This window comes from Crotalus tigris, unplaced genomic scaffold, assembly GCF_016545835.1.
Source record: "Crotalus tigris isolate CLP2741 ecotype Arizona unplaced genomic scaffold, ASM1654583v1 scf7180000024384.25900115:4084858, whole genome shotgun sequence".
Classification (NCBI taxonomy): domain Eukaryota; kingdom Metazoa; phylum Chordata; class Lepidosauria; order Squamata; family Viperidae; genus Crotalus; species Crotalus tigris.
The window spans coordinates 203,706-226,077 of record NW_024100554.1 but is presented as its reverse complement, the minus strand read 5'-3'; the positions used below and the strand labels follow the sequence as shown (position 1 = coordinate 226,077).

General features: G+C 36.6%; 1 protein-coding gene across 1 annotated transcript; it reads left to right on the top strand.

Moving 5' to 3' along the window:
- The first annotated feature begins 119 nt into the window (after window positions 1-119).
- Window positions 120-6,748, top strand: LOC120301499 (cytochrome b-c1 complex subunit 7). The gene is made up of 4 exons (XM_039328888.1): window positions 120-209; window positions 2,158-2,229; window positions 3,411-3,577; window positions 5,593-6,748. Exons 1-4 carry the CDS (start codon window positions 191-193, stop codon window positions 5,668-5,670), a joined length of 336 nt encoding a protein of 111 aa, XP_039184822.1. The 5' UTR covers window positions 120-190; the 3' UTR covers window positions 5,671-6,748.
- Window positions 6,749-22,372: the final 15,624 nt, after the last annotated feature.

Genomic DNA, 22,372 nt, shown 5'->3' with positions numbered 1-22,372 from the left:
GCTTCGGTTGTAGTACGCAGCAGGAAAAGACACATCGTTGAAACCGTCCAAGAGTCAAGTTTGAACGAGACAGAACCACCGCTAACAGGCGGTAGACGTCAGAGTCACGTGACAATGCGAACTGTGAGCACGTGGCTTAAAGACGGCGCTCTTCTTCCCAAGAGGCACTGCGGTTTTTGTAGAGGTGAAGATGGCGGGCAGGGCACCCGGTACGTAAGTAAAGAGAAAATTTAATCCGGGCAAGTTTATCCGTCGAGGGAAAGTGGCGTATTTAAGATTGTGTCGTTTTGTGACCCAGACAAGCCTGGTCTAATCGGTAATGATGGTAAGAGGACGTAGACCCGATAAGGGGCTTAGGATAAGGGGCTTAGGATGGTTCTCGACCACTCAGGTATGTCTGTATAGCATCGCTTTTATACGTGGCTCCTTTGAAGAAAACCCCACTGAATTTAGCTGTGCTTTGAACTCCGGAAGGAGAGTAAATAGTCACCTATAGGAAAGGACAGACTTGCTGCCCCCTCCCCCCCCCCAGTCCTCCAGATGGTATTATCGGGTTGGGAGAAAGCGCTGTGCATTGGTTATTTATTTGTATTGGATTTTTTTATTTATGCCTAATTGTTTTTAACAGTCATTTATATTTTTAACTACTTACTTTTTTCTATCCCCTCTCATAAAGAATCAACTTTATGAAATTGGCGGCTGTATAAATTTGCTGAGTAGAGACAATTTCGCCAGCCAAGAGGCAGTAAATAAAGCAGCTACTAGCCAACGATGGAGAAATGTATTCGTTTGTGTCTCCTCTGCCCTGCCAGCTTCTAGTAGGTTGCTGGTTTTTCTGCAAGGGCCTAGGTAGACCCTGACTACAAAGGGTTTTTCTGCCAAGCAATAAAAAGAGTTTTGATGAAATGATAACTTCTGGGCTTTGTTGGGATTATCCTCCTCTCCTGAAACACTTGGATGTGAAAAGGAACTCTTTAAGGAGAACTTTAGGACAGCAACTAATGGCTGTCTTTCCTGCCCCACCCTTTTTGACTTTCAAGTCTCAGTCTTCTCCTCTGGTCAGAATATATAGCTATATTGCTTGTCTCCTATGAATTTTTTAGTGGTTCTAAAGGCTATATGGCTGCTTAGTGGAGAGTAGTTGGAAAAAAAGGTACTGTACATCAGTCCTAAAGGTAGAGGAACAGGGTAGGAGTATAAGTTTTGATTCACTTCTCTTGAACTTGATATTGCTGTTAGCAGCCAGAGGAGATCCCCTAGTAGGGGAAGAAATTGATAACTCTTATCAGTTTTATCAGTATGTAATTAAAGGGGCCTTTTTTCTCAACCACTGTTTTGTATCTGTTTCCTAAGTTTGAGAATACAAAGACGCTGCTTTGGTTCCCAAAGTTTTCTCCTTTTCTGATTCCAACTTTATCCTGTACAGTTTTAAAACAAATATTCTGCAATATTGCCATTGTGGTTAGTGTTTTGTGTAGGCATAAAAATATCTAAGTTATAAGGGTGATTATATAAAAGGTCTGGTAAGAAAAACCTAAATTAATTAGAGTTTATATATACCTCAAAATTCATGGTCAGTACTTTTATTTAGCTATAGGTATTATTAGTTTTGTTTATAATGCAGTAAATGGAATATTTACTTCTTATATTCTTGTAGCTGCAATGTTTTAAGCCTTTTAAAATACCATTCTGTACATCCTTAATGTATTCAAATCCTTTGGATTATTGGTCTTCACCTGTAATCACTAATAAATTTGAAATTTGTATGATACCAAGTGGAAGAAAATATTTTAATCTACGGTATAAAATATAACTAGCAATTGTCTGATGAAACCAGCAATTTTATTCTTCCAAATACAGTTAAAATAATGCATTCATTTAAGGTAATGGTTGACAGATGTAACAAAATTTATTAATAGTATCTGAGCTTGTGTATCAACACCCAAAGATAATACATATGTATGCAGATTCTCCTTTCTCAAAAATATTTTACTCACTGTTTTACTGTTGAATTTTTCTGAGCTGACAATCTTATTTTCTGTACCGAAAGTGCTACAGTCCTCTAACTGCAACTTTCTGTATTTATAGTTTTGATGATGTTTGGGTCTGCACATGGAACATGTGTACCATCTTAAGTTAATTGATTCATATTTCTAGTTTCAGCTGGCAGTCGTTTGCTTGAGAGATTTCGCAAATGGTATTACAATGCACAAGGATTCAACAAATACGGTGGGCATTTTCTGTGAATATTTTTAAACTATAAATTTTATTTGCTAATGTGTTACTGGTTTGTAAGTTCTTTATTGAATTGAAACAATATTTTCAGTTGGATTGACAAGCAAACCATGAAAATATATAAAGTTGCTGCTTATTTTATTACTTGCAGAATAGATTATAAAAATTAAAGTATGTTACTTTGAATTAGTTTATTTTGTGACGTTAAAAAGGAACAACTATAGCTATAATTGTCCTGTTAATTAGTTTAGCCAAACAGTGATTATAAATGTAAAACAGCAAATTGTTACAGCTATATGGGTATCAACCTGTATCTATATTTCATTATGTCATCAATTTTACTAGAACGTAAGGCTATTGACTTCAAACAATCAAATATGAATGTTTTACTGCCAACTATAGCTACAGGCATCACTGAAGAGAAACAATATGGTTAACTGTCTACCTGTACATGTTTATTTAGAAATAAATCCTGTTACAGTTAGAGGATAAGATACATGTGCTCACACATGATAACCAAAGTCATCAGTAGCAAGATTACAGATTGTCTATTCCTTGTTGCACTAATGGTATCCTCTTCTTCATGAGGTTGCCTACTTTGCAACTCCGTATGCAAAAGTGGATTCAGGCTATTAACATTTCTCATACCTTCTGCTAAATCAAAGATTAATACACAGTATAGATTTACACATGTCTTTTCAGAAGAAGCTCTGTTAGGTTCAGTAAGACAGACTACCATATAAGTATATTCAAAATTGTTACTTTGGTTTTTATTCAACTCATTGAGAAGATAAGTATGGCACATTAGAAACAGCTACTAAAGTATTAATGTATTTTTTGGTAGTTTTGTTTTAATGTTATTCCAAGACTAGTTCAGAAACTCAACATAAGGGACTTTTGAATGGTGATGCCATGCAACTATCATAAAACTATTTAAAAGAGTCTTTTGATTATGCTGGAGTTGGAGATGGGATGCTGGAGTGACTCATCTATGATCCGTTGTCCAGACACTTAAACTACAAAAAATAATTTCTTGGTGTCATATCCAGCAGTTAATTGTACAATGAGTTACCAATTGCAAGCTTCAAGATCTTAGTATGTTTTAAATGCTAAAACATTTTTCTCATCTAATTGACTGGTATTTTAGGTAATATGAGAAATATTTTCTGTTGCAGGATTAAAGCGTGATGATATAATACATGAAAGTGATGTTGTCAAAGAAGCAATAAAAAGACTTCCGGAAGATGTATATTATGAGAGAATATTTCGCATCAAGAGAGCAGTCCAATTGAGTCTGACGCATGATATTCTTCCCAAAGATCAGTGGACAAAATATGAAGAGGTATAAATTCTTGCATGCATATTAATAAAAGGAATCCATTTTAAAGGGAAAGTTGTTTCAAAGTGGGCAGGAATATCTGTGTCCTTTTAGAAATTAAATGATTTAAGATATTTAAAACCTTCATTTTATGGTAAAAAAAATCATCCCCAAAAAATGTCTGCTAATCTGAGTAGAATGAATGCCTGTGTGAGAGAGATTATAAATAAAAACATCAGAATTAAATAATTATCCAATGCAGTGCATCAGATTCCAATACAGTGTTTCTCAATCTTGGCAGCTTTAAGTTGTATGGACAATCTCCCATGCTTTCTAAGGAATTCTGGAAAATGAAATCCACACATCTTAAAATTGCCAAGGTTGGGAAACTCTGTTCTAGTACGTGAGGGCTCCCCATTCTATTTACTGATTAATGCTCATTTCTAAGAAGCTTCATCCCTCTTAGGGAAGACATTGAAGTAAAAACATTCTTTATTTTCTAAAGTTATAGTTGTACCTAGCTGTTTTAAATTCTGCCAGTAATCGGTAAATCAAGGCTAAGACAAGCTATGGTGTAATGTAATGTGTGAAGGCAGTCACAGAATGTTTTTACCCCAAAAATATGTTGTGGGGAAGAAGAGTTCCACCCATTAGCATCATTGGGAGCGGTTTCAATAAACTCGCCTGTTGTAGAATTAACTTTGATATTAACAGCATAATGCTTAATGCATGACTTTTAGTACTCCCTTTATACTTTTTAGAGTCATAACACTCTATCTTGCTTTATAAAAATGATTCTCAGCACAGTATCATATTTAAAACAAGTGAACAGCAGAACACTAATATAAAGCTCTGTGGATAAAAGAAAAAAATGTTTACTTTGCTTTTCATTTTGTGGACTAAAGAATCTTGTTCTCAGTTGAAGAACAAGATCTATTTTATATCCTGGAGTTGCTGGAGATGAAAAGGCCTTAATAGTGTCACTCTATACCAAAAATCCAGTGATGAGATCTTCCCCCTCTCAGAGTCCCAGCTGAATAACAAAAAGTGAAGTGGGAGACCAATATATTGTAGTCCAGCTCTCCATATGTATTAGATTAGAGAAAGATAGAGTGCCTTGTGCATAGAGATCTGCATATCAGTAAATACAATACAAGAAGAGAGCTGTGAAGAGTTCTTTGCTAGCTGACAAGTGCTTAGTGAAATAACTTCCATAAGGTTAATACATTTAATATTTTGTGGTACCCTAAAAGACAAATAGATGTGAGGGTGAAGGTTCATTCTCTGAGCTTGTGGGTTGGTTTCCAAATGCTTCGTTACCAGGCTAGGTAACATCTTCAGCGGACTTAGTGGACTAATCTGAACCCCACTAAACACCGCTAAAGATGTTACCTAGCCTGGTAACGAAGCATTTGGAAACCAACCCACAACCTCGGAGAACTTACCTTCACTCTCATCCTACACCCGAGCTACAGATACTCACCACGATTGCAAACAAAAAGATGTATTATTGCATATCCTCTATTAAGTCATTCTAGTCAGGAATTAATTCAGAAGATTGTAAAGGGTAAAAATACTTAGACTTTGGTTTTGGAACTAATGGACAAGCAACTAGAAAAAAAGTCAATTTTTTCATATATGACAACTGCAGCAAAACTATTGTAAGCACAAGAGTGGAAAGGTTTGACACTTTCAAAGAGGAATGATTTGATAGAGAAAAACCAGTATCTAACATTTATGGTTGACTGAAAACCCCTTATGGATTTTTTGCATGAAACAGAAAAAATGCACTTATGACTTGTGGTTTATGATTAGAAAAAAATTGGGTAATAGAAAAAAGTGAGGATTTTTTGTAATCAGAGTAAGAGACAATTTTGTAAATGTACTCATGCTGCAAAGAAAATCAGAATCAGAGGCTTCTATTTTGTTCTTTCTGCATTTTTACTCTCTTTACTGCTTCTGCTCTTTATTAGCTTATAGTATTAGTTTTTATGTGTTTTGTAAAACTAATAAAAATGTCTTCTGTCTTAATTTTTTAGGATAAGCCTTATCTTTGGCCACATGTGGTGGAAGTCATGCGTGAAAGACGTGAAAAAAAAGAATTCAGAGATAAATAATTTTATATCATTTATTTAAGCAAATATTTTCTTTAGAATGTAATTTGTTTGGGCAGAGATTTTGAATACTTCAAATGCTGAGCTAGAATTCTTTGCTTAGTAATATTTGGTCATACGGTTCAAATAAACCTTACCAAATCTTTTTGGAATCCTGTTTCCTAAGCTGCAAAGAATTGGTTAAAACCTTTTCAGCCACATTACATGTTGACGTGATCTGCAATCTTCATTCCAGTTGTTTGAGTAATTCTTTTTATCATAATACAGATGTTTCCTGCAGTTGGGAAAATAGATAAGCAACTATCCCTTTCTTTTCCAACTCTTTTTTTTTTTAAAAAGAGATGCTTCTGTGCGTAATGATTGTATATTATCTTGCCCTAGAAATGGAAATAGAGGCATGAATGTTATGTCAGTGATGCAAAATCAGAATTACATAGTTCCCATCATATCTTCTCAGAAGGATGGAATGCTCTATTGATACATTTTTGAAATCTGTAGTTCCTGCCAACTTTCAAATAAAGCCAGTCACATAATCTGAATTAATCACTTAATGAATTTACTAAATAGTTGAATGTAAATTCAGCCTTGACAAATTACTTCAACATACCATGGGTTAAGTTTGGCTAAAGATCTCATTAAACTCAATTCATATTGGCATTGAAAAATTTCAAAATTTGGTTATTAAAATTGAAACTTGTACTTTGTAAAGGATTGGTCTCCCACTGGTAGTTAGTTATTATTTGCAATGGGGTAAACTCTAAACATGAATGGAAATATTTGTAAAATGGAAGAAAATCAGGAATGCATTCCCTACTTTTTCTCTAATGCCTACATTATAAATATATATAGCAAACTATATATTATCATTTAACTGGATAATATCAAGTGTTTTTTTAATTTCTGAACTACACAACAATTTGTTTAGAAGCTGGGAATTAGGCACAGTATTGTAATATGCTTCCAAGAATTACCTGGATTATGAAATCATCTTTATTTCCTAAGAAATGTATGATACTGCTTAGCTACAAAACTGGAAATTGTTTTAGGGCTATATAAATTGGATTTTATTTATCTGTGTAAAGGATTTGCTTGTTAATCTGTTGTATTGGTATCTCAACTTTAATAGTAATTAATTGACTAGAATTGAATAATGATTGACCAGAAGTTTCAGAGTTATTGTTGCTTCAGAGATTTACTCAGTTCTGTTACGTCTAGTTTAGCATAAGTTTCATTGCCTTATAACCACTTACTAAGGAGTTTTTTGGCAAAAAAAGGAATTAAAAGTTTTGTAAGTGATGTCAGTGGAAAAGTAAATCCAGAGAATATAGGTGTTACTGATTTCCTTAGTAGGTGTCATTCACCAAACATGAATATAAGATAAACTCATCCTGAAATATTTAATATTGCCAATATGGATATCAACTTTGTGTCATTTTATTGTTCTGCCCAGGCACATAATTCTTTACTCTTTGAAGAGAGGAATTGCAGGATAAAATCCTGTAGTAGTCTTACCAGAGTACATATGAAGTCATATTTATTTTATTGAATCAGATAACAAAACATCAGCTCAGTTCTTCAAAAATAGGATCATTCACACAACAGCCTTTGTATTTCAATTGGCCTTCGAAGCACAATTGCCCAGATGCCCTGGTAGCAAGAAGTCACCTAAAATTTTCTTTTCAAATACCCAGGATAGCAGAATTCCTTTGCATCACAACATTATCTGTATGTTAGATGATACTTCCATGATGCTGAAAGATTTGAATGGCCAGGTTGGAGTTGAATCATCTGGAGAAAGATTATCTACATCAGACATGTCAAACACAAGGCCCAGGGGCTGGATACGGCCCGCGATGTGGTTTCATGTGGCCCGCGAAGCCATCCTGAAAACAATGAGGGGAACGGCCCCCGCTGCCTTGACCCTGGCCTAGGCCAGCCGGGAGTCAATGTACAATTTTGTGGTGGCCATCTATGCTGAAACGCATTCAGTCTTAGCTCCACAAGGCCATCTGAAAATAGCAAGGGACTGGCCCGTCGCGTCAGCCCCGCCCCATGGGTGCATGCTGGGGAGGTGTCACCCTTTGTGAGGAATGAAGAAATGCACCATCACCTGGAAGTGGCCAGCAAATGACCCTCGCCTACTTCACATATCCGGCTTGATGGGCTCCAGGGGAGGGGTTTCAGCAGGCTGTTCCACTGGACTATGCCTTGGTGCTTGCCCTGGTCCCACCCCCTTCTGCCAGAGACCCTCAGATCTGTCCCACTCCTGCCCAGGCCCCCACAGGCACCCTTGACGCAAATGATGTAGAGCTGGCCACGCCCACCCAGTAGGCCGTGCCCACCCTGGCCACACCTACCCACCCCCCCACCCCGAGGACAACCGCAATGCTGATGCGGCCCTCAATGAAATTTGAGTTTGACACCCCTGATCTACATGATCACTAAGAGATGACACTGATGGCCTATAATTAAAATCTTTAATGCAATCAAAAACTACTTCCCTTTTATACAGCCATGTCAACTTTCTGCTTATAGTCTGTGAACAATCACAATTTTAATATATCATCTATAATATCCCCCATTCTTTATCTTTGCATTTCTTCTGCCACAGGGGAATTTTATATTTGTCTCTTAGATTTCATTCTTTGTTTTCAATTGTTTTCCATAAGCTATCGAGAACATTTTCAAACTTTGTTTCTGTCTTTTAGGAACTTTCCCTAACTTGGAACCCATCCAGAATTCTATTAAAGTCCATATATCTATCTGAGTGGGGAAAGCTATTTGAATATGAAATCTACCACCAAATTAGGTTACCTGTAAATTTGATCAGTATTTCCTCTGCCTTGATGCTAAAGGATGCATTAAATGTTGAAGGGTGGCAGTGTAGAATTTGTACTTAATAGGATGAGCTTCAAATTCAGTGAAACCTAGGCCCTGAGGTAAAACAGTATCATTCGGAAATAGCAGTAGCAGACTTATATACTGCTTCATAGTGCTTTACAATACTCTGAGCAGTTTACAGTGTCAGCAGTCTGGGTCCTCAATTTTATGGACCATGGAAGACTGAGTTAACCTTGAGCCTGTCAGGATCGAATTGGCTGTGGGCATAGTTAGCCTGCAATACAGCATTCTAACCACTGTACCACCATGGCTCCTGGAAATACAAGCATTTGTCTTTTCCCCTTGCTAAATAGAATAGAACAATTTTTTTCTGATTTTCCATCATGTTGGATTGTATCATCTCCAAAGCAACTTGGACAAGCCTAGACCCTTATTCAGATCATGTAGCCTCTGCATACCCTACACTAAATTACTTTTTTTACATACTAAAAGGGAAAAAAAACACATTTCTGGTGTCCATACACTATTTCCTAGGAATCATTTGGTTGGAGTCTTGGCTGTGGGAGCAAGAAAATTGACAGCAATAGAATGAAATATTTAATCCTATATCTGTACCAGTCATCTGTAATACATCCATGGTTCATAAAAGTGGTGTTTTGTGTACCTTTGTAAACTCCCCTGAATGTGCACTGTGTGTAGAAAGTTCCGGGTTGATTTTCAACCATTTCCAAATAGTTCTGAGAGGTAGAGATTTTAAAAACATGAAAAACTGCCTATATAACCAATATTCAGCTAATTGGATAAATGCAGAGATGCCCATATCAGTGAAATCAAAGTAGCATATAGATCAAGTAGACAAAATCCCACATCACATATTCTGAAAGATGACAGCACCTTCAGAATTTATGACCCACAGGTGAATTTACAACTAAGTTGTATATTGATGTAAGAAATCTCATGCAAAATGAATTATGGGATACTGTTTCCTTTTGGAACCTTTTTTCTTAATCATGTGTAATTATTTCTTTTTATTTATTGCTTAGCCTTTCAATATGTCAGATGACAAACAGTAAAATCTGGAACTGTTAAAACATGGGTATTATTTTAGATACTTAATATAATTTTCAAATTAAAACCACATCCTCATTACAATGTTAACTGACTTGTGATGTTGAAAAAGTAAAGTATATAAATAATGCATTGTCTCCAATGAAAATTATATTTACAAGTCGTGTCTGAGTATTAAGAGTTACAAATAATTAAGGGTGTTCTGGAGTAGTTTAATATATATTTTTCATACAGATGTTTACCATGTCTAATTATATCTTTGAAATAGGATATCAGTATTGATTCTGACCTATTGAAGAAAGCCAAGGTCAAAGTTTGGATAGGTTAAGCTTTGGAGATATGTTAAGGGAATGTTTATTGTTGTAACAGCTATGTTATCAACAATGTTGCTTAGCCCACATAAGTTCTGTGAGGGTTATCTAACAGTAAATTTGAATAATTGCATTGTTATGGGGGGAAATGATCATGATTCATGGGATGCATTTCATTTTGGAAGAACATGAGAAAGACCACATCAACTACTGCTGGCATTATTCTTGAAGGTATCATGTATGACACTATAAATGTCCCCTTGAAATACAGCCAATGGGCCTTCATATGCGAAAGGCAATAAAGGTTCAGACTAGGAGAAGAGGCAGTGGCATTCTAGGAAGACATTATCAGTCACATAGCTGGATAAATCAAGACTCACTTGGTCACAAGGCAGATATATATGTGTGTATTTGTGCTATACTCACTTGGTCACAAAGCAAGTATATATGTGTGTATATTTGTGCTATATGCATACATACACTTACATACACTACTATGTTATATGTATGGCTTTGTTTCTAAGGCTGATGGGATGCGATGACTTAGTGGTTAGGATGCTGAATCTTAGACCACTAAAGATCTATATCTTGGCAGTTCAAAACCCAAGTGCCTCAAGACAGAGTGAGCTCCCATCACTTGTCCCAGTTTCTACCAATCTAGCAGTTCGAAAGCAGGCAAATTCAAATAGATGAATGGGTACCGCATATAAGCACATGGGAAGGTATCAGCATTCCATATTTTGCCATATGCTTTATGCTGTGGCACATTGTCATGCCGGCCACATGACTCTGGAAATGTTTCCAGATAATGCTGACTCTTTGATTTAAGGAACTGAGATAAACACCGTCCCCTATAGTCAGTCATGCCTAGCAGGGTAAAACCCTTGGACACACCTTTGCTTTTTTTTTTAAACCTAAGGCTGAGCGGTCTCAAAATTTTGCTGCAGGATAATAAATTATGGGTTTTGGAGTGTATATTCCAGCCAAACAGAACTGAGCCTTCTTATCGTTTAAAACAGGGGTATCAAACTCGCAACATCACGTGACGTGTCGCAATGTATTGTGACTTTTTTGCCATTGCTGGCAATGGGGTGGGCATGGTTTTGCTATGATGCATCCGGCCCATGGGCCAGCAGTTTGACACCCCTGGTTTAAAAGATCAAGCAGGAAATAATCACCTCAGGGATTTTGTTTCAATTTTTGCCAATAGGTTTGCCCAAAGAAGCTATAGCTTTAAACAATTCAGAGAACCAAGGTCTACAAAGGTAAGGCAGAATTTGATCTGATCTTAACTTTTCCAGAATGGATTCCTGGAAAGGTCATCTTTCAGTCATGCCAGGAAGGGAATAGAATTTGGCCTCAAGATTACAGCGGAAATTATTTACATACTCTGAGCTGCATAGACATGGGTGCAATCCAGCCAAAGCAATTGCTGTTGCTATCACTGGCATGAATTCTACTAATTATTGGCTACAGTTATTTCACGTGTTTTCAAGGAAGGGAGTCCTTGTGGATGTCACAATAGCTTTTCTACTGAAGGTATGTAAGTATATTTATTTTTCCATCAGCAGACTTTCTTCGCATCTATATTGTGCTCAGAAATTTAAAGCACTTAAAAGTCACAATAATGTTAATTAATCTTGAATTCATCTCAAACTTTGGTGACCATTTAAAAGTGAAGATCAAGCAATAATTATTTTCAATGTATAAAAGTGAATATATTTAAGTTTAAAAGAGACTGTTGGACATACAGACTACATGATTTTTCAACTGTTAAAATATTTAATCTGCTTTTAAAATATGTTTCCCTTCTGGAAACATGTCAAGGCAAACTTCCTCAGACTCTTCAAAACTGGGAAAAGAGCTCATTTAATGAATAGACCAAATTTCTATATTAGTTACACAATCTCTGCTGTAATCCAGGCACCCAAATCTCTGGTTGACAAAGGAGATGGACCCTGCTCTTACATGTTCAACTAACATTTAGATAGAGTTAGTCTTTCACATGAACACCAATGAGGGGATCCATGGGAGACATTTTAGTCAAAATAATATATCGTGAAAAACAGGATGGAGAATTAATAGAGTTAACCCTTTCTTCTTGCTCTTGGCACAAAAACCTGCAAGAGTAGAGTATCCATCCTTTGTTTTTGTTTTTCCCATATCAGAATTGAAAGGACTCTCCTGAGGTGGTCTCCCATGGAGAATGAGACACGCACACAGGTATCTCGGGATGGGAGCCCAGAGCTGACTCCAACAACCTCTTTTATTGTTACTATAGTTTTTACATCACACAGCGTAATCAAAAGATGTATATAGGGGTGGTTACAATGTATCAAATAACAGACATTCTCTAGATGCAAGGCTACAGCAGGTGTTCTTATCAGAGTCTGTCCAAATGGTTGATGAATGCATCCTGTGTCTGGAGCAGTCTTTGTTATCTCAAGGCCCTTGTGGGAGATGCCCATGGACATATTTGTGCAATTAATCCCACACTCTCCCACCCACTGACCCTTTTACTAAAGGAGATTACAGCCCAAACATTACAGGAGTTACATGTCAAAATACTTTTCTTACAATTCATAGACTAGAGCAGTGTGTGTCATGGTGAAACCACGCCCACCCCATTGCCGGCAATGGAAAAAAAGTCGTGATATGTCGCAACACATTACATGACATTGCAAGTGTGATACTCTTGGACTAGAGGATGTGGTTATATGATCAGAAAACAAAGTTTTGAAAATAGCCAATGTAATTGCTATTTTATTTAAAATGTCTTCATATTTGATTATTAAACAAATTTCAGCCACTGAAGACCACTACATAACCATAATTGCTAGAAATGGTGATATTTGGGTGGCTCTTGTTAATTTTTATGGGCCAAGCAGAGCTAAACCAAGTAGATTTTTTTTTTAACATGGATGTTTTACTAATGGTGACCCAGGATTTTAATTTAGTTGGACTCTTCAATGCAAGGGAGATCTTTACTGTTGCAAGGTTCTTGTGACAGAATTTGAAAACCAGTCAATGAAATTCTTCAGTGCTCCAGTCCAGAGATGCCCTCTGGGCAATTATGGGAGCTGACGTCCACAAGCCTTAAAGTAACCAAGGCTCACCAAAGGAAAAAAGTTTGATAATTTTTTAAAATTTCTTCCAAAATTATGAATAACCTTCTGAGTTATTCTCAACTCTAATAGGCAGACTGTGCTGTTCTTTTTTTCTTTTTTAATCAAGGAAATTGTTTCATTTTTACAGTGTTTCATTTATTATCTGTCCACAAGATGGAGATATAATTCCACCAATCTCTGATAATTCTTTCAAACTGAAAAAAAAAACCCTCATCCAATCAATATTACATTGTTGCTATTGAAAAATAAAATCTTTGTCCGGATGAGACATTCCCTTTACACATTCCTTCTGAACTTTGGGAATCAGTGATGAAACAAACCCATATAACAATTCTAAGTGGAAAATATTTATGAATCACTGTTCTTGTGCTATCTGTAAAAAGCAGCTGATCACACGATCCCCACACTATCTTTCCCCCAATTTTTGACTTTTAAAATATATTCTTCATGGAGGACCTTAGGTGATGAAATTTGATACCATGAAACTCTTTATTTTATTAAAAAGTTCCTACTGTGCTTAAATGACTTTTGGAATGCAGTTCTGGGCATGATGCACAAAACTTGATGTGGCCTTCAACTTAATCTATGTTATACACTTCTTACATAGATCACAAGAAACTAATTATATCAGGTTACTGTCCATCACTTGCTCAATGATTTTTTTTCTCTTTTTGAAGACAGTCTTCAAAAGTAGTAACTTTATTGAAAATAAAGATGATCCTGGGCACTTGATAGTGACCAAAACAACTTCTATGAATACACATGGACATACACATACATTGAAGCTTCTGGGCACCATGTTGACTCGCCATCATTAGCTCATCATTTTCTCAGCAAACATATTCTCAGGCAAAGGTTTGTAAAGTCACATACAGTATTTCTTGATTCTTTGAATTGGAGATGGAAGGGATTGATTGACCCTGGAGCCTTCTTCATGCAAGGCATATAGTCTACCATTAAGAGATAGCTCCATTCCATTTCCCCAGAGAAAAATCTGGTAAGCATTTCATTGGAATTTTTAACTTCCATTAACTGTTTATTCTCTGTCACAAGTTATCAGAAATATTCAGCTGGAGGTTGGGGCAAGATATTGCTGTTATCCAGAATATACTCAAATATTCTGAAAACCTAAGTTATATTTCCTATGCATATCCCTGAATTCAATAGAGGTCACTGCCATTGAACTTATGAACCAACCTTGCTCATAAACCAACTTGGTATCCTCCAGTTGTGTTATGACTACAACTTTCAGATTTCCCAGCCATTGGTCATACTATGGTGGATTTCAGGGCACCATAGTTAACAATCCATTTGGATGACATCAGGCTGGAGGAAGTTATCAGGAATTTTTCCATGCATTTTACATTCTATTAAGGCCAAGGAACTCAAATGGATAGCTTTAAATCATTACTTCTTGTTTTATTTATGGGTGGGAAGAAAAACAAATCCATCATGTTCCAAAAGACTGTCAGCCAATTTCTGCTGGACCATTTGACAATTTCTGACGCTGGGAACTGTACAAAGAATGCTGTTCTAAGTAAATTTTTACTGAGCAAGGACTTTTAAACAAGTCTATGATCTCAGAAGGGTCATTTAATAAACGGTTGAAAAATAAGTTAAAATGTGTTTTAAAAACTCTGTGCACTTCTTTTGCTAATTTAACAGCCCTCTTTTTTTAACTGAAAAGTGCAAGAAATGAGAAGCCTTTCTTGCTATATGACATAATGAAATCACTGTTATGAAATACTGTAATGTAAATATTAAACCCGAGAACCAGGTGTAATGGTCAAGGTGCCAGGCTAGAACCTGGATGATTGTGAATTCTGAGTTTTGGTTTAGGCATGAACCCAGCTGGGTGAGTTTTGGCCAGTCACTCTCTTTGAATCCTAGGAAAAAGGCAATGACAAAACATCTCCAAAACCCCCTTTTTATTTTATTTTTATTTATTTATTCAATTTTTATAGCCACCCATCACAATCCAATTGACTCTGGACAGAACCTGTCGAAGAAAACTGCAGGGACTAGTCCATTCAACACTGACTCAAAGTCTCACAAACATACACATGCACACACAAATTATTAAATCTAAAGCTCAAATCCTATTAACAAAATATCAGTTTATTTTAACTCTTGGATTATACTCCTCTATCAATGACATTTAACTGAAGCATTAGATCACAATTTTATATGTTACTGAAAATCAAAGTCCAGGGACATCTCTTCTTCTTTCTCTTTCATTTTTTCATTTAATTCATTTGACTAACTGCTGCATGCAATGTATTGTGCATTACTAAACAGTTTTAGAACAGAGAACATTACATTGTTCCTTTCAATAGTAGGGATATGGTACTTGTAAGATCTGACCTTGTACCAAAGCTGCTTTTTCAAAAGGCAACGGGACTTTCTTTGTTTTTCCTTGAAAACATTTCACTTCTCATCCAAGAAGCTTCTTCAGTTCTGACTGAATGATGGGGAATGGAAGGATTTATATTTCTTCAAGGAAAAACCAAGAAAACCCCGTTGCCTTTTGAAAAAGCACTTTTGGGACAATCGTGATGTAGATGGCTGAGAATCTCCATAGACATCTGACCTTGTATTAACTTTTATTTTTCCCAGAGCAATAGAATCAACTCCAGATTTTATTTATTTGTTTATATTTCATGTTTCTAGACTGCCCATCTTCTTCAAGGAGGGCTCTGGATTTATGGTTTTGGCGGCTAGGCAACCAGGTGATAAGCCACCTACTTTTGAAAACAAAACTAGAAACTAAACTCTAGTTCATGTTACTTTTAATATTTGGAATGATCACTCTCCCTCTTTGTGTATATGTCCGTATGTATGTGTATTATCATTTGAAATGAAAATTTCAGCTGCAAGCTTCAGTTTTAAAATTACAGTTTTAAACACTGAGCTAGACAAAAGTTTCATACATTTGGATTTTGAATATTCAACTCTAGATGTCTTTTTATCTCTCTTTAAATTGTGTTTTTAAGAATAGCTCACCAGAGACCCTACATTTGAAAACATAATTTTATCTGAAAATGGAGTTAATTTGAAAAACCATTAAAAAACCTAATGATCCATGAATTCAAAAGAATTGTCATTTTTGTTTTGCAAATAAAATAATTTTAAAAAATCATGGATTAGATTGGACTGAAGCCATAGTTTATACATTGGATTTGAAGCTTGTTTGTAGCCATTCATCAGAGGAAGTAGATCCTTGGATGTGGTCTAATGATTGGATTGGCTGCATTAATATTTCACTAGGCAACAGAATCCGTTTATTTTTCTGCAGTTTTGAATGATAATCTGCCAGATTTCAGACAGAACAATAATCTTCCAGTCAAACATTAGAACAGAGTTTCCAAACCTTAGTTTCTAGTTGTTGTTGGATTACAGGTTGGGAACTATGTGAGCTACAGTCCAACAACCTAAGGAGATCAAAGTTTGGGAAAGGACACACTGAATTATGCTTTGTGTGCCTCATACCAATAAGAAAGAGGAGAGTAATATTCAGCTTATTTATTCCAAGAATGCTCATAAAAACAGAAAATGAATCTTATCTAGCAGTTTCTGCTTATTCCCAAACAATTATGGGTTCTTGTTGGCCATCCAAATTCACCTCAAGCATGATATTCTAATAAACATCTATAAAATATTTTATTCATAAAAACTTGATAAATATCTATAAAGTATTGTATTAAAACATACTAAACAACTATAAAATGATTTATCTATAAACATGTAATTTATAAGTCTTTTTTTAAAAAGTGGCAATAGTGAGTACTTCAAAGTTGACCCAAGCATACAAATATTTTTTGTTTTATTTTTAGGAGATTCATTTTGCTCTAGCTGTTTTATCTACCTGAAGTTGCTACTTTTTAAAATTATTAAAATTCCAGCAGTTATTTCTCTGAAGTATTTGACCTAGTAACTAATATTTTAAATATTAGTTATAAATAGGCAATTAAAGTGATAGTTTACCTGAAAAGCAGGGTTTTTTTTTAATGTATGCAGGTCAGTATAGATGAACCTAAGATGATATTTCAGCAGTGAAAAATTTAAGAACATCAGAAGATAAAAGCAGAATGCCTGCTAAATTTTATTAAATATTTGGGCATAAGAATGTTAAAATAATTATTAAAGGTTCAGAATAAACGCTTTAAAAATAGGGCAATATTGAGATGTTACAAGGTTTTGGAAAGAAAAGAGTCTACAATGAATTAATAAAGCTGTACATTATATGATATATGTTTATTGGACTTATTGGATTTTTATCATTTATTTGGGACTGAATCACTTCTTTACCAACACTGAATCATTTTGTCCAAGTGCACATTAATTATAATTTATTCTGATTTATTGTAATACAAGATTTATCTCAATAAATATATTAGTTAGAGAATTCAGTACATGCATATCTAAATTTCCCCCAGTGCTTTCATTTTCTGGAATGTGTTCTTTGTAAAGAACTTAATCTGTTCCAGATATAATTAAGTATGATGTCACAAACTTTGGGAATTTTAAGTGGCTATTCCATGCCGACATGTCACATTGCACGTTTGTTCAGAAATGGTTACTTTTCATAAAAATGTAGTTGTCAGTGTGTTGTTTTGTTGGAACCACTTATTCACTCAGTGGGCAACTTATTGTCTGTGGTTGAGAAATATACTTGCAATTTATGCAGATGTATTCATTCAGTATGTATGCATACCACCAATTTTAATGGCTCTAAGTGGTCAGTAAAATATTAAATATAATATTTAAAAAATCTAGTAATATAAAAATGAAAAACTGTAAATGTCCTTGGTGAAGTATATGCTTTGCATTCCCTCTTAAACTGCAAGGATAACTTGTTCTGCATTATAGATCCCAGTGTCAGCCAATTTGATATACTGGTTAAAGGTATTGAGTAGCTCCATATTTTTTAAAGTCTAGAGACCATGAGTTATGAAGAAAATATTGGCAATCCAATTCTGAAAAATATTACCAAGAAAATGGTATGGACTCATTCCTGCAATCACAAAATCAAGGTTGACTCAATGAATCCTAGCAGCGTAAGTCTCATTGCAAAAAATATCAAAATTTTTATCAATTTCAAACATATCTATGATGAATCTGTTTTGTAATCTATCCCAAAAGCATTTTTCTTGTGTTAAAGTTCTCTGAACAATGACCATGATGTCATGGCAGGATCTTTTTCACACAGTCTCATCAATTGCTCAATATATCTATTGAATCTGGATGGATGATTATTAGCATCTCCCTCAGCATATTGATGTTGTCATAAGATAAGAAAATATGTTCTTCCTTATCTAGTTTATTATTGCCTCAGAACAGGCTAGTATATGTCATCTCCGCCATGATGTTAAACAGTTGCTGTCTTGCAATGGAGAACTTGCATCCATCTTTGTGGACAATGTTGATGGGATCTCTTTGACTTAACTCATAGCAATGCTTTTTGTGTAGTTTTGGAGATCTGAATTTTTGTTTAGCTTATAGAATGTGGAGAGATTAAGTATGGAGGCAATTTCTGTCTTTTGGCCTTCACCCATTCAGATTACTAATTCTCAAATGGGACTGATGTTATAGTTAGCATCTTCTTGTGGATGAGATGCATTTCTCCCTGTCTAAAACAGGCAATTATATGACCTATACTGAAGAAAATCTTCCTTTACCTGGAACATTTATATAGTCTCAATTATTCAATTCCAGGAAAAAGTGATAAAGAAGATAGTATAAAAGTTAATTCTTGGATGATACCAAATCAGTCTGTTAATCAGAAACATGGAAACTGCTATTCCTGCCAGGAAAGAATTTGGTTTCTAGCCTTTTTTGCCACACAAAAAGTATAAAAATCATAACCTTGATTTAAATAGAGCTTGCATTTTATTCACAGAAGCCATTGAATTTCTTTTATAATGACTTAGGTTTCCTATAGTAAAGCAACTTATATGAGCTTTCATGTCCTTCAAAAGCTATTTATTCCTATTTCTTTTCTAGAAATTTGATAGGTAGAATCTCACTACACCAGATACATTTGGATTGCATTGCTTATCTAGACCTACCGGTATTTCAATTATATTTTTGCAATAAAACTTCAGTTCAGACCCAGCCTAGGAAAAACTGCACTGAAACTGCTTTGATCATATTGGTGAATGGTCTATACTGGAAATTAGATGAAGGAAGTGCAGCCATCCTTCCGGTCTTCTGAGCTGCTTTCAAACATCAAGCCTATGATTCTTCTAGCTTGTCTGTGACTTGGGGCTTTAAGAGCACTGCTTTAACATGCTTTCAGCAGTTTTTCCCAGGCTGGTCCAGAACATGATGGTGAAGAATTGTATTATATTTAGATCTCTGATTTATGGAGTTCTGCAGGGATCCTTTCCCTTACTGTTCACAACTATATTACACTGCTGAGAGAAGTTTTCAAGAGCTTTGAGTAATGTTTTACAGCAGGATACATACCTTAAAGCTGTCAACTTTCTTTGTTAAGCTGAGACTTTAAACAAAGGTAGTCCAGCCTGCTCTCATTTCCCTATACCAGCCAGACTGCATCTTCCTAACATTCCTTCTCCCACGGCCTCCAATGTTTTCAGGGTTGTGTTTCTTTGAAGCCTTAGAGCCATGATGCTGATATAGTTCTGGGCAGGTAGCCATTGCCAGAAGCAGACATTCAAAGGCCTGATCTGCAAATAAGCCCCTTTCTACAGCTAGTCATCAGGCAAGATGCACATGCAGCACACTTCCCCACTTTATCACCACTACCAAGTGGTGGCTTTCAATGCAGTCTCCACTCATGGGAGTGAGGTGATTGTACTGATAGAAACAGAGCTGCAAGGCAACATTATTTTTCATCTCCAGGATGGTGTAAGGGTAAGCAGATAGTTACCACTAGGAATGCATCATAAAAGGCTGATCCTCTATGGCAGTGGTGGTGAACCTATGGCACGTGTGCCAGAGGTGACACCCGCCCCTCTTCAACCAGCCACCTGTTCACTTGCCGAGGTCCTAGCACGGCTGATTTCCCTCCCCCCTGTCCCATCCCTCCTGGCCTCGCATGCTCTCCTTTTCCTGGGCACAACCCACTGCATCGCCTCCTCAGCTGTCGACTGGCTGTCGAGCTCAGAGGCACTTCTCTGAACTGCTAGCAATGGGCTGCGGAGCCCCAGAGTGTGCCGGTCGAGTGGCCAGCAGGCTGTGGCTGCTGACTGACACTGTTGCCCCCCCTGCGCTCGCTGGCCTCTGTGTGCAGGGGCCAATGGTGTCAGGCAGCAGTCGCCCCAGCCCCTGCCTTGCCTTGCCTTGCCCTGAGACAACGGCACTTCTGCCCTGCCTTGCCTTGCCTTGCCTCATCCTGCAGGACGAGCCTCCTGCCCACAGCCCCGCCTGCCAGAGACCCCCTGAATCTCCCCCAACCCTGCCCGGCCTCCTCTGGCGTCCCTCCCTATGAGCAACATTGAGGTGACCATGCCCATATTGGCCATACCCACCCAGTCTGCCAAGACCACCACAGCCACACCCGCCCAGTGGGCCACGCCCACCTGGCACCTGGCGATAAATAAGTGGGTCTTGGGTTGCAGTTTGGGCACTCAGTTTCTAAAAGGTTCGCCATTACTGCTCTATGGAAAAAGTTTTCTACAGGTAACAAGCAAACAGAAGGCACACACAAGTAGACATCATTAGTGAGCCTTCTGCTTAAAATGGAAAGCTTAGAAAGTAAAGAGGCAGAATCAGCATGCAGAGACATAATGAGAAGCCAGGTTTCAGCATAGAGTTTGAATACTGTATATTTATATAGTTGTTAGTTTTAACTTAGCCACAGTTATTTGTAAATATATTGAGTTCTGTAGGACTTGCTCCTTTGTAAGTCAACCAATCAGAATAGAGCTGGAAGGGCTGCTGCCACATACTGCTGGCTCATGTTTAAGTGATTGTCCACTAGGACTCCAAGGTCCCTCTCACAGTTACTGTTTTTGAGCCAGGTTTTGTCTAATCTGTACTTGTACCTCTGTTTGTTCCTAGCTAAACATAAAAGCTTGCTTTTCTCCACATTAAATTTCATGTTGTTGGATAGGCCCATTGTTCAAGTCTGTCACATATATACTGTCAAGTGTATACAGAAAACATGAGGAATATGTAGTTCTCCAAATGTTGCTAAACTACAGCTCTCAGAAGGGTCTAGCCAGGGCTTTTTTTCTCACAGAATGCCCAGAATGGAGTTCTGGCACCTTTTTTGGATGGAATCTTGTAGGGTAGGCAAGGCAGGTGGTATGACATGTGTGAGTTCCGGCACCTTTTTTTTTTTTTTTTTTTTTAGAAAAAATGCACTGGGTCTAGCCATTAAAACCACTGGCAAGGGTTACTGGCACTAGTCATTTTGGACAGCTGAAAGACCATAGATTGCCATATTTGGTGCCTAGAATTATAGTGAGAATCTAGTTATGCTATTATCATTAATGGTACATGGCTTAATACAGTCTATATAATCATTTCCTAGAGATACTGGATTTCCTGCAGCAAGTAGAGGATTACAAATGTATTACTTTGGAGCTAATTTCCAAGTCTGTAATTCTATACATTTTGATAAGACAGATACAATACAGAGAGAAAGTAGGGGAGGGGGATGCACAGATGTCTACACTGATGAACCGTACTTCAGCAGCACAGTAAGGGGACTCATTTGCCCTTTAGAATAGATGACCATTGACAAAAGCAATAACAAAAATTGCCTCTAGTTTCAGAGCCTTCCTTCCTTCCTCCCTCCCTCCCTCCCTCCCTCCCTCTCTCTCTCTTTCTTTCTTTCTTTCTGCAGAAGTGTGGAGATGGTTGTAAATCAAAGGTGTGAAGTCATGATCCCCAATGAATGAAGAAGTTATGGCCTCAGAAACAAATTCAAGAAAAGAGATTACACCATAATTTTACAGGTAATGCCTTATTTGGGGAATTTAATGCAGAACAAGCACACTGTCTGTAGACTTAGCTGAACAGCTGTGCAAGTCACAAATGATAGTAAAACCAGGAGTTGAGTTTACATAACTATATGTATTTCTCTAGGCAGAAATACAAATTATGACAAATTAATGGGGATTGTGACATTTTCTGCTCTTGTAAATCAATTCTGAATCTGAAAACCTCCCTTTCCCCAAAGTACTAATAAATAAGAGTATACAGGAGATCTCATGCAAGGTAACCCCATGCTTATAATTTTCCAATCTGTAGATCCACGGTGTAACATTTCCTGTTTATATTGCTTCTTTAAAGTTTGCAAAGTAGATAACTTTACAATTTCACTAATTAATTGGAGGGGTTTTTTAAAAAAATAAAATGATATTTCTATATTAGATTTCATAGAAA

Excerpts from the sequence above, each read along its gene's own strand:
- LOC120301499 (XM_039328888.1), top strand. Across the intron at positions 2,230-3,410 it reads ACAAGGATTCAACAAATACG|GATTAAAGCGTGATGATATA; the intron begins GTGGGCATTTTC and ends TTTCTGTTGCAG. Across the intron at positions 3,578-5,592 it reads AGTGGACAAAATATGAAGAG|GATAAGCCTTATCTTTGGCC; the intron begins GTATAAATTCTT and ends TTAATTTTTTAG.